Source organism: Equus asinus, chromosome 24 (assembly GCF_041296235.1).
Source record: "Equus asinus isolate D_3611 breed Donkey chromosome 24, EquAss-T2T_v2, whole genome shotgun sequence".
NCBI lineage: Eukaryota > Metazoa > Chordata > Mammalia > Perissodactyla > Equidae > Equus > Equus asinus.
Genome location: NC_091813.1, coordinates 42,283,644 through 42,297,509, shown reverse-complemented (window position 1 = coordinate 42,297,509; position 13,866 = coordinate 42,283,644). Strand labels below are relative to the sequence as shown.

The window sequence follows — 13,866 nt, the reverse complement described above, 5'->3', positions numbered from 1 at the left end:
ATTCCCAAATTTCCAAAGAAACTGGGTGCGAGATCAGAGAGCTTATGAACTGTAGTGCTGTTCATAGACTGGCTGATGCCAGAGCCTCCTAACTCTGCACTGCTGAGGCTGCCATCATCGCTGTCGTGCTCCTATACAGGTAGTTTAGGAAAGTGAAACTTAATTTTAAAAGTGGGTAAAACACTGAAATTATTAGCAGTAAATTATGACATAGTGCTAATAACAATTGTCAGAGGAAATGCTGTATCTACTATTTTGAAAATTTTCGAACATAGAAAAGTTAAAATAATAAAACAACTAAGACCCTTCACCTAGATTCTCCAGTAATGGACATTTTTCCACATTTACTCTCCTTTCTCTCTCTCAACTGTTGGAAGATCAGTTTCAGACATCTTGGTAGCTTATCTCTACTTGAGCCTGAATTTCTTAAAAATAAGAATATTGTCCTTGTAACTATTATCACACCTAAGAAATTTGACATTAATTCAGTAATGTTATCTGTTATTCATTCCATGTTTCCCCAGTTATTCCAAAAATGTCTTTTATAGCTGATTCGTTTTGTAATTTCCTTCTCCAATACAGTATTCAGTCAAGGTTTATTCTTTTGTATTTAGTTGTTATATCTTGCCAATCTTTTTTAATCTTTTTGTGTTGTTTTTTAATGTCTTTGACTTTTTTGAAGAGTCCAGGCCAGTTGTCTTTAGAATGGCACGCATTCCGAATCTGATTGTTTCCTCTTGATTAGATTTACTTGAGTTTATGTTAAGTGTTTTTGGCAATAATATGATATTTGTGATGATGTTTGCTTCTGATTACACTATATTAGAAGGCATCTAATGCCAGCTTTAAATTTCTGATCTATTAATTTTCAATTCTCAGCCCTGAAGACCTAATTGTTTGAATTCTTTTTTCACTTTTCAAATAGACAACAACCGAACGCCCTTTCATTCAGAAGCTTTTTCGACCTGTGGCTGCAGATGGACAACTGCATACGCTGGGCGATCTCCTCAAAGAAGTTTGTCCTTCTGCACTTGCTCCTGAAGGTAATATAATCTGCAACATTAACACATTTCTTTCATTTCTCTTTGTTCCTGAGATAACATAAGCATTCTGGACTTAAAAATAATATTTACTGATTACTTCAGGAAATGTTTTCATTATTTTGTAGGGAAAAATCTTTTAAAACAGAAGCACCTTATATTTAATTTATTATTTTGGAAATTGTTGACACTAACAAAATAAGGAATGGATTCTCTTTGGCAAAATAAAATATACCATTTTTAAATTACCCTCTCATCACATCTCTGGTACCCTGAGTCTTTCATTTGTGAGTTCAGTTCTGGTAAATATTTTAAATCTTGCATTGTATTTCTTCATTCTAAAGGAACAAGAGATGGTAAAAAAAAAAAATTCTTACCTTTCGTTGCTATTTTAAGTATAAAATATTGAATAGTGGATATGTATATTATTTCAGTTCTCTACTACTTTCTGATGTTTTACTCAGCATTTTTCTCTTAGGCTTTGACATGTCACAGGTCCAGTCAAGAACTTGTCCTGTTTCATAGTCCTCATTTTGTAGCTTAGTTTAAAATTGTTTTCCAGTAGGCAAAGGAAAAATATAAAAATTGCTGAGTTCTGTTTTCTTAATTGAAACATGAGGAACACTAAGAAAATGCAGAAACAGTAAGAAAAAAATACGCCGCAGTCCCATAACTCGTAGAGACCACTGTTGACACATGCACACGCATATGTACACTTGAATATTTGAGAGGGGTGTGTGTGTATTTATAAAATCATATGTCCTGCTGCTTTTTTTACCTAACATAATATGAGCATATTTTTAATCATTAAAAATTCTTTAAGGGCCAGCCCCAAGGACCTAGCGGTTAAATTTGGTGCACTCTACTTCAGTAGCCTGGGTTCAGTTCCCAGGCATGGACCTACACCACTTGTTTGTTAGTGGCCATGCTGTTGTGGCATCCTCACATACAAAAAGAGGAAAATTGGCAGTGGATGTTAGCTAAGGGCGAATCTTCCTTGGCATAAAAAAAAAAAAATTCTTTTACAGCTATTTTTTTTAAATAGCACTGAGTTCCTTCATATCCATGTACCATCATTTGATCATCACTCTATTATTGAAAGACTTATAATCCTAATCCTATTAATTGATTACTAACCTCTGGGGGAAATATCAGTGGCATATTACTGTATTTGTTAATATATGGTATTTATTATGCAGTCATGTGCCACATAACAAACAATGTTTCAGTCAATGACAGACCGCATATGCAACAGTGGTCCCGTAAAGTTAGTACCATAGAGCCTAGGTGCATAGTAGGCTATGCCATCTAGGTTTGTGTAAGTACACACAATGATGTTCGCACAAGGACAAAACTGCCTATCAGCACATTTCTCTGAATGTATCCCTGTCATTAAGTGACACGTGATTGTATAGAAAAAAAATTCAAAACTTGCTACTTTTTTAAATCCTTTATGGAAAGAAGTAAGTCGTTAATAAATATAAAATTAGTACTTTAGGGGCTGGCCCTGTGGCCGAGTGGTTAAGTTTGCATGCTCCGCTTCGGCGGCCCAGGGTTTTCCAAGTTCAAATCCTGGGCGCAGACATGGCACCGCTCATCAAGCCATGCTGAGGCGGCGTCCCACACAGCACAGCTAGAAGGACCTACAACTAGAGTATATGGCTATGTACCAGGGGGCTTTGGGGAGAAAAAAAATAAAATCTTTAAAATTAATACTTTAATAGATAATATTCTGTTTCTTATTAACATATTCTAAATGGGGTGATTGCAGTATTATTTACATGACTTGAAACTATATCTCACAGTTCAAGAAGCATGCAGTATCTAAAGAAATGGTTTGCCTAATAAATAGTAATAGAAACAGAGTGGGATTGGGGGGAATGTTGATATGTCAGCCTAAATGACTAAACAAAGAATATGGAGCTGAAAACATATGTCAGTTGATCTGCGAATATGACTATTTTCTTTAATCAAATATGCTTGCCTTTCTTGGCATTGCTGTGTGATCTAGCTTTTCTCTATGCACACAGGCTCAATAGGAGGGGTGAAGAGGGGTATCCAAAATACCGTCAGAACCAGCAGAAGGGATTGATGCCAAAGATCATTGACCACTGCCCAAAATTACTGAGCTTGAACAGGTTTCATTGATTTAAGAGGTTATCAGCATATTTTATGAGGTCTTACTGAGTCCTTTGTCGTCCCTGTACTCTACTAGACTATAGTCAAGATTTTTGATAGTGTCTTACACGTCCTTGTGTCTCTAGTGCTAGGGTAAATGTTCACTCAATCTTCCGATTACTGAACTCTTTCTTTGTGTCTCTACTTAAAATACTATTTATGATCATTAAATTGTGGCATAATTAGCATTGTTGATTATAATACTATTGTAGAATCTTAATTTATCTTTGTTGCTGTGTAATTTTAGCTTTTAGTAAGAGTTTCAGTTAAATAATTTATTTGGCAACTCGGTGGTTTTTATTTTTAATAATTTGTAGAGTTCTGCAGCCGTCACCATGGTCTAGTTTTAGAACATTTCAGTCACCTCAAAAGTTCCCTTGTGCTTGCTTGCAGCCAGTTTCTGCTCCCACTGCCAAGTGTAGACAACTACTGGTCTGCTTGGTGTCTCTGTAATTTGCCTCTTTTGGGTATTTCACATAAATGGAATAAAAAAAATTGCAAATGGTTTTTCACCCTGCATATTTTTGGGTTTCATCCATGTTGTAGCATGTATCAGCAGTTTGTTCCTTTTTGTTGCTATATAGTATTCCATTGGGTGTATAGATCACATTTTGTTTATTCATCCACCAATTGATGGGCACTTGGATTGTTTCTAGCTTTTCACCTTTATGAATAATGCTGCTATAATATTTGCAAGCCTTTGTGTGGGCATATGTTTTCATTTTTCTTGGATAGATTCCTAGGAGTGGAATGGCTGGGCCATATGATAAGTTTGTATTTAATATTTTTAAGAAACTGCTAAACTTTTACAAACTGGCTGTGCCGTTTTACAGTCCTGTGAGCGATATATGTGGGTTCTAGTTTCTTAACATCCTCACAAGCATATGTTTTTTGTCTTAACTATAGCCATCCTGGTGGTTGTGTAGTGGTATCTCATGGTGGTTTTAATTCTTATTTTGCTAATGTCTAATGATGTTGAGTGTGTTTTCATGTGCTTATTGTTTCTGGATATATTTGATGATATATCTATTAAAATCCTTTTCTTTCTTTTTTTCAGACTGTCTTTTTATTACTAATTATGAGAGTTGTTTATATATTCTGGATACAAGTCCTTTATCAGACATATGATTTGCAGTTATTTTCTTCTAGCCTGTCACTTGTCTTTTCGTTTTCTTTTGCAGAGTGAAAGTATTTAATTTTGATGATGTCCTGTTTATCAAGGTTTTTTAATGTGTTGTGTTCAGTTAAATAAAATCTTTTTTTGTTTTATATTGTTCCAAAATCAAAAAGTATATAAAGGAATTTAGTGAAAAGTCTCTCACTCAGCTTCTATCCACCAAACCCTAATCCAGCTCTCCTTTCCAGAAACACCCAGTGTTGCCGTTTTCCTGTCTGTCCTTACACAGATAGTTAGGTCAACTTTTTATTTTTGAATTCAAGTTACAGATATTTTGAGTGGGAAATTCCCAGCAACTTTTATTGATTCCTGAATAATCTTACTGTTCAGTTCATTTTCTCCATGCTGTAAGTGTTTGTTTAATCTATTTAACGTCTATTTTGCTACATTCTTAAGGATTTGGGAATATAGACTAGTTTTTCCATTTGAAGTGTAACTAAGAGATTAATCATTTTTATTGCTAACAGAAATGGGACCCACAAGCCTTGTACCTACCCCACTGTAAGCACTGGCTTTCAGTTATTCATTTCTCTGTACCGTATTTTTATCCCTTTTTGAGTACTTTGTAGTATCTTAAAGAACTTTGAAAAACTGCTTTTATCAATTGGGTCATTGAAATTTAAACTAAAGCTTAATATTCAAATTGCTACCTCTCTGTTCTTTTCTTAGATATGTTTTTGGTGTTTGGTTTTTTTTTTTTTTTCTGGTAAGGAAGATTAGCCCTGAGCTAACATCTGTTGCCAATCTTCTTCCTTTTGCTTGAGGAAGATTGTCAGTGAGCTAATATCTGTGCCAATCTTCCTTAAGTTATTTATTTATTTTTTCGTATGTGGGACACTGCCACAGTATGGCTTGCTGAGCAGTGTGGAGGTCCACACCTGGGATCTGACCCCGCAAACCCTGGGCTGACAAAGCAGAGCATGTGAACTTGACTGCTGTGCCACTGGGCCAGCCCCTGGTGTTTGTTTTTGTGTTTTGCTGAGGACTGTTATTCCTGAGCTAACATCTGTTGCCAATCTCCCTCTTTTTTTCTTGAGGAAGATTATCTCTGATCTAACATCTGTACCAGTCTTCCTCTATTTTATACATGGGTCGCCACCACAGCAGGGCTGACAAGTCGTGTAGGTGTGTGCCCAGGATCCAAACCCGTGAACCCAGGCCGCCGAAGCAGAGTGTGCCAAATTTAACCATTAGGCCCTGGAGCTGGACCCTCATAGATATTTTTTGGCCATCTACTTTCAAAAACATTATGTCATTTAAAATTTACTTCTTTATAAGATCTTTGACTATTGAAAGAGAACATCACAATGGAACTCAAAACCTTTCAAGAAAACTGCTCTACCGTAATGATCTATCCGCCAATCAGCAGCATAACTGTCAACAAAAACACAGAATGAAAAGAGAAAACTTACTAGAGGAGAGCGGGAAGCAATTGGTTGGGTGTTAATTTTGTGTTTGACATCTTTAAAGAATCATATAACTGTAGAACCGTAGAGTTAATTTAGTTCAGTCTCAATTTTTTAGATTTGTCAAAAGTCTCTTAGCTACTTAATTGCAGAAACTGGGTTTAGAACTCCAGTCTGCATCTGCTGGTCCATTGTTTTTTCCACTTTACTATGCTACCATTTGTTTTCATTTTCACTTTTGCAACCTTTGAACTTCTTTGTTTAGTTTAAAATAACATTCTGAAATGTTTTCTTTTTCCTAACTCTTTATTCTGTGGTTTGTGTTTTAGTACCTAATCTTGCCTTTATAGTATTTTGTGATATTATCTTAGCCCGGACTTCTACTTTTGTTATTTTAGATTTCCTGGATTATATAATTCCGGTCACTCTTCTCGTTGAATTTATTAAAAGGGTAGCTATGACGTTCAGGCGTGTAAATGGAAAGCAGTCATGTGCTTTGAGCTGATACACTCTGTCGGAGCGCACCTGCATGCTCTCTTGCCATTCCTACACCCGGATCACAACAGTACATAGAAGATTAACATGGGCCTGCACAAGAGTGGAATGCAAATTTGTGTGGCTTTTTATTGTTTTTATTTTTTATTGCTTTTATTTTATTTTTATTGTTTTGAAGACTCTTTATTCTCTCCTAAATTTTGGTGTGCTGTATCTACCTGCACATCTATTCCTGAAGAAGACACACTGTCATTTCCCTTGCATTTTTTTGAAGCGAGGGCTGTGAGGTGGCCAGCCACTCACAACTCTGATCCACAAACCTGCCTCTTAGGTGATTTCAGATACTGTACGTGGTTATCTTTGTGTGCCAGACTGCTTCCTACCCAAACGGTTACGTGCTTATATTGATCGGAGAACACACACATACCACACACCCTTCATTGAAATGATATAAATAGCACCTATACTTTTGATGGTACCTTCCACACCAGGAGGAGGCCACATTTCTAACATTAGTATCTCATCTGGAAAAACTTGTATTTGCCTCTTCCTTTTGTCACCTCATACTGGAAAATAACTGTCATTTCAGGATCTCTGGTGAGTATCCAAAACATCAAGTCACTGTTTCAGTAAAGAACTGTTTATTGTCAGCTCAGTACACCTGTGGTATTGTCAAACATGAAGCATTTTGAAACACCTGCACCCAACTTAAGTTGAAAGCGAAAGACGTTAAGATTGGGTGTGTATGGATAAGAACTGGCTGTCATCACATGATAAAAAGAGAAAGTACTTCATAAAAGTTATGTGGCACCATTGTCTACTACTCCTTGCAACAAGTGATTCATGCATGAAAGAATTTTAGCTTATTTCATCATATGAAAGTAGAATGTGCTAATATTTATGAAGACGTGCTTTAGGTCATTGTTCTTGTGGAGTAATTAATGATGAGCTGCTGTGCTTGTTTCTTTTTTTGTTTTGTTTTGTTTTCTAAGTGGCTAGAGGAGTTAGCCAAGTTAGAGGGAACCAGGAATAACCAAAGGTGAGCTCAGGTAAATTTTTCCTGTGGTGTTAGCTGCAGTTAAAATGACTCAGCTAAGCTTCTGTACCAGACCTGAAGTAAAATATTTTTTTCTTTGTTCATTAAAAACAACATACCAAAAACCAAAAATTTACAACCTTATCTTTTTCTTTGTTTGTTTTGAGGAAGATTAGCCATGAGCTAACATCTGCGGCCAATCCTCCTCTTTTTGCTGAGGAAGACTGGCCCTGAGCTAACATCTGTGCCCATCTTTCTCTACTTTATATGTGAGACGCCTGCCACGGCATAGCTTGCCAAGCAGTACCACCTCCGCACCTGGGATCCGAACCCATGAACCCCGGGCCACCAAAGCGAAACATGCACACTTAACCGCTGCACAACCAGACCGGCCCCTGAAACTGTATCTTTTATTCTTTTACTTTGGAGAGTACAAAACATCTATAAGTTTTGCCTGATTATATTTCATTTCTCATTCTAATGTAACGTATAAAAACCTAGTAAGTTAGACTTAGGATAAAATGTCCATTTTTGCTTTTATAAATTTATTTCAAGGTTCTGGTTGGTCAGTCCTTTGTGACAGTTGGGCTGTTGTAATCCCGAGTCCACATTTAATATCGTACAAAAGGCTTCTGTTCCATGACAGATTAGTAAAGCCTCCATGCATCTCTCCTACCAGCAAGTACCCTGTAGCCATTTGCATTTTTCCATTTCCATTGCTACTCTGCTTACTGGGAATTTATTTACTCCTTGAGACCTTTCCCAACTACCACTTAACTTTGAGTTTCCATTTGATGTTGTAGATTTCATTATTCGTCAGTCAATTGCTTTGCATCATACTGTCTTCTGGCACTGGGCATACTAAGATGTGTAAGACATAGTTCCTGCTTTTAAGAAACTTTGGTACCATTGGAGTGGGCAAAAAGATGCCAAGATGTGGTGTGTGCAGTAATGGAGATATTTGCAAAGAATATTAGGAAGCACCTAGAATTGCTATCTTATCTGTTCTAGAGGAGGTAGTGGATACTATGCTAAGTCTTAAAAGATGAGCAGAAATTAGCTGAAAAGGAGGGACCAGGTCGTACATACCACATGACCACTGTAGAAGTAGAATTCTTCACCAGCTACCCAGGGACTGGTTGCTAAGGGGTAAATCTGATCTGAAATGCTGGTCTATGGGGCCGGCCCTGTGGCCGAGTGGTCAGCTTCATGCGCTCCGCTTCGGCTGCCCAGGGTTTGCCAGTTCAGATCCTGAGCACAGACCTCCACACTGCTCGTCAAGCCATGCTGAGGCGGCGTCCCACATAGAAGAGCCAGAATGACTTACACCTGGGGTATCTAACTGTGTACCGGGGCTTTGGAGAAAAAGAGAAATGCTGGGCTAGAATTGCCCTGTTTTATTTGCTGAGGAACAAGTCATATTTTTCTACTCCTCTCCCATAAATGTGCAGAAAATTTTCAATGATGTCAGAAAAGCACTGAGGAACTAAGTGACTAAGGTTGATCTGTTATTTGCTTGGTTAGTACATTGAAAGATAATTCTAACAACTTGAGGCTAAGGAAGTCATAATATCCCATTTAGGTAGTCTAAATTATACTGCTTTATTTTAGATATGCTTTATGAGAAACCAAAGAATAGGTTTTATAAAAAGTAAGAAAAGATGATGTATTCACATTTTTTCTCCTTTGCTTTATAACATATGATTAGATTGTGTTTATAAAGTGAATTAACTGATGTTACAATAGATTTTTTTAGACATAAAGCAATTAGAGAAAAGAAAAATCTAAATATCATGTTATTCATACAAGGCAGATACATCAGGTGTCAGAATTAAAGCTGGTTGATTGATGTCTTGTGATTTGAAGTTTGAACCAGCAAATACTCAGTTTTGTCAGCATGATGACACTGACCCCCCAAGAGGTAGCATTTCATTTCACAGATTCACACCACAGAAACATAAAACCTACAGACACCCAAACTTCATCAGAATGAGGGTTTAGGAGTAAGAATAATAATGGTTTTACAATTTCAGTAATTCTTTTACTCATGTAGAATTTGTTTTCATTCTTGTATCCCTTTGTACCTTCACACTGTTTGATTTGGAAGATCATTTAGTTTTGTTGTTGTTGTTTTTAATGATTCAGGTTTCTTATTCTGTAAAGTAAGGATGTTTCCTGCTAGTAGCCTCATAGGATAGTTGTAGGGTTTAAATGAACAAGAAATTCAAGTGAGTTTTTATAGTCTCATGGTTTTCCAAGGCTTTACAGTGAGCATATTTTTTGGTTTTTTTACAGTTCTGTTGTTTTTTTAAAAAATAACTACCCTCCTAAGAAATTTACAAAGTGAGGTTAGAAAGAAGTAGTTTTGTTTTTCTTGTTGTTGTTTGTAGATAATCCCACTTCGAAGAGACAAGGACTTGATGTTCAAGCCTGTGCACAGAAGGTATAAATACACGACGAAACTGATATTAGAACTGCTTATACCTGATTGTGGCAAGAGTTCTGTGCCACTGATTGTTACTCTTTTTTGGAAGGTAACTTCTGGACATGATTAGAGATGATGGAAGTATGGCTCTGACAAGGAAGAAGCAAGCGTATTTTACTAAGGCATCTCCCTAGTTGATGTAGCCAGTTCGATTATCATAGACCTGTTAAAATATATTAAATGTAAAAATCTCAAGGCAAGAGGTTTGAAAGTGTTGCTGCTAGTGAAAGTTTTTCATTGAAGACTATGAGCAACAGATTGCACCTTTGTTTGAAGTTTCAGCTATTCACAAGTAACCCTGGAAGGCCCATTTGTAACTACTGAGAGCCTGGCGCGTGGGACTGCATCACTGGTCACTCGCCCTTTCAGTGTCATCCTAACGCTCTCTGCTCTTTATTGTTTTCTCTCTCTCATAGGATGTGTGTTTTGTGTATATATGAAAAAAAGATAGTGCCGTTCATAGTGGGAATTCAAAAAAAGTTCTTCAAATGTAGCCCTTGTGAGCAAGGATTACAATACTCAAGTTTGGATAGAAGCAGTTTGTTAGGCTCAGTTTAAACTTGGTAATTATGATGTATTTTCTTAAATTTATCATTGTGCTGTCAAATTCTAAACTAAAATGAGTCCAATTCTTTGCCTTGATTGTTTCCTTCTCTCTTTATCTCTGTGGTTTGTCCCGACACATGGGCAATCTTGATGATACTGAATCTGTTAATGACTTAATCCATTGACATTATGTCTTTTCTACAATCATAGAAATAATAAACTGATTATTTTTGTTATTTTCCATTAAAAAAGGTGATGAGATTACCCAACCTGTGAGAAGATACTTCTGATTTCTCCTCAGTTATTGTTCTTTATCTAAATCTCAAGATGTTAAGTGAATTAATGTGACTTTTTCCAAAGAATAGACACTTGCACAATTCATATTACATCTTTAGCACTAGACAAAAAAATTCTCTTAACAAAATAATGACCACATACAGGCAGTTTAAGCTACACATCTCTTCATTAAAACAAGTGCTGTGAGACCTCAGTCTGCCCCTTTCAAACAGTGTATTTGTTGCCTGTATTTTAAATAAAACAGTTAATTCTGAACTATTCTGTGATGCATACTTGACAAATGTGAATGAGCCCTATTAAACCCAACTAGAATTAGTGGCTCATTTTATGAAAACAGATCAAAAACATTTGAACCTATATTTTCAAAATTTTATTTTGCTTTTTGGGTTTTTTAAATGAACTAGTTTTAATTTCTAACTTTTACCACATTTTTATCTTATCAGGAGGCTTTTAATCAGTTTATTAAAATGGTCTTACAGTCACTTAATACAATTTTATTTTTATAATTATAGCTAATTATATGGGATTTTTTTTTTAGTTTAAATTTTGGTTTATGTCCTCATTAAGAAATACAAAGATTACAAGCAAAAGTCAATGAAAGAATTAACATGGACGCGTGTTTTGAAAATCTTCTTTTAAATGTTAAGAACCGAGGCTCTGGAAATATTTGGGGCAGAAATAATTTTTTTAAGTATATAAAATATAAAGTTTATACATGGAAGGACCTATGTAGTATATATTAGCTGTGATATTGTATTTTCATTAAGACCTGGACTGCTAAGTGAGTATAGATCCGGAAGAAGTTAATGTAAGTATTTTTAAATGGGTTTGTATTTCTCTGATAAACAGCACTCTCCTTCTGTTTGTGATCATAGGATAAAAGCCCTGTGCGCTTGTATATGTTCATTTTTACTGCTACATCATGTAGTGTGCTCTTAAGATTGAGATCTCATTCCCCAGGAAGCATTTCTGTCTAAGATTAATTGCCCTTTTAAAATCAGCGTTTGATGTATTCCTTTGGCTATATCCTGGCTTGGTTTAACCCTCTTTGACCTGACCTCACTGACTATTATGGCCGAGGCCGAGTCAAAATCCTTCAGCATGATGTATGCACCTCAGATTTCTGCCTGTGGTTTTTCATGTCGATGGATTCAATTAGTTGGCATTTTACTAATGAACATATCAGAGGTTAAAGAATTTGTCAGACAGAACAAAATTGTTCCAACTAGTGGTAATCAAAAAGCTCATCTCTTTATTTGTTTAAAACTTTTTCAGAAATATTCAGTATTTTTCAGAAGTTTTACCTTCAGCATCACCCATTCCAAGATGGCAAATCAAGTCATTTTCTGCAGATAATAGTTATGAAGTATAAATGTAAAGCCACAAAACTAAACACCATGGTTATAACGTTTGGCCTTACATCTCTATTTTCCACATTCACAAGAATAAAGTAAAAACAAATGTTATTAAACTGAAATTTTCTGATTAAAAGCATTTTCCCTTGAAGGTATACCGTAGATTTCTTTAGCTTCAAATTCAAAGAGATTTCACATATTTAGTATATTTATTAACAGTAAAAATGAAACTCATACATTAGAATCTCAAGTAACCTATTTTTAAAGACATTTAGGTCATATTCCTTGCTGAAGTTTGGCCAAAAAATAAGGACTGAAAGGCAGATTGGAAAGGGGAATGTTATGAGCCATCGCTAATAGAACTCTCTAAAAGGCAGTCATCACATACTATGAATTCTCAAATAATGATATATTTGAAAATAGATAACAAAGATTTTGGGTTTTCCCCCCCACACCTGAATGTTTTCATCTTTTTTGAAAACTAAGAACCTTACCTAAACTCTGTTTAACAACGTCACGGCAGTACAATAGGGCTCATTTGACTTGTCGACGATGCGCTCCACCAAATGTACATGTTGAGAGCACTACTAACTTAATCCAGACCTTTTTAGATAACTTCAGGAATTTTTAAAAATGGCGGTCATTTTGTTGTCTGCATAATGATTGAGTCTTTGGGGTTTTGTTGTCTTTTTTTTCTTCCTTAACACATTCATGAAATTTACATGCCACACTGCATAATAATGGAGCTGAGTAATTCAGTGTATATATTGACATGAGGCTAAATTCTCACAATGCTTTGCATGCCAGTCACATAATTGAATCCATGGTTTTTATATACCTTTTGATGTACTTAGTACTAATAAAATTACCTTATTCCCATCACTGTGTGTGTAGGAAGAGAATTACAATGAGTGTTTAATTTTTGTTGCTAAATCATGATGTTTTAAAAACTGGTCTTCTGGGGGCTGGCCCCGTGGCTGGGTGGTTAAGTTCGCGCGCTCCGCTGCAGGCAGCCCAGTGTTTCGTTGGTTCACAAACTGGGCGCGGACATGGCACTGCTCATCAAACCACGCTGAGGCGGCGTCCCACATGCCACAACTAGAAGGACCCACAACGAAGAATATACAACTATGTACCAGCGGGTTTTGGGGAGAAAAAATAAAATCTTAAAAAAAAACAACTGGTTTTCTGTCTTTGCTTACTCTATGAGTTTTTTGATACTTTTATTTTTTAGGGAGTGAACAGGAAGGAGGTGTGGGGAGGAGTCACTCACTCGATTGAATCCCTCCTGTGTCCAAGCCCTGGGCTGGGCTCTGTGCTGAGCGCTCCACCCGGACATCCCATTCAATCCTCCAGGCAACACTGGAGATGAGACTTCTTCGTCCACACTAGAAAAGGAGGAAACTGAGACTCAGGAGTTTAAGCAGTTTGCCTAATAATTCAAAACTAGTGAGTTATGCTGATTAGAACTGTTAGGCATAAAAGACTCAGAGAGTAGAACTGGAAGACCTGTATTCTAGACCAGCGGTTTGCAAACTGACCCGTGAAGTTCTATCAGAAACCACCGTGGATCGTAAATCAGGAAGCAGCAGGACTTGGGAGATGGGCTCAGTCCCACATCAAAGCTGCCCCACCTTCCTCCTGTGTTTTATATTGGGTTTCTGCGTAAGATTTTGTTTGAAGAAAAATTCTGCACCTGTGTTATCGTAAGCTTTATTCAAGAAACATTTAAAAACAGACTTTACTCCAGAGATTGACTCAGAAGGTCTGGAGAGGGTCCCAGCTTATATATTTTTTAAAATCTTCCAAATGATTCTGATGGTCAGACAGATTTACAAACCATGGATCTAG

General features: G+C 36.5%; 1 protein-coding gene across 7 annotated transcripts in view; it reads left to right on the top strand.

The window, feature by feature from the left end:
* The window catches only part of ATG5 (autophagy related 5), a 122,046-nt gene that overhangs the window by 102,162 nt on the left and 6,018 nt on the right, over positions 1-13,866 (top strand). For all 7 annotated transcript variants that reach the window (XM_014860819.3, XM_070496703.1, XM_070496704.1 and 4 more), the window contains one exon: positions 926-1,043. In XM_014860819.3, the coding sequence (XP_014716305.1) occupies positions 926-1,043 (118 nt within the window). The remainder of the gene's footprint in view (positions 1-925; positions 1,044-13,866) is intronic.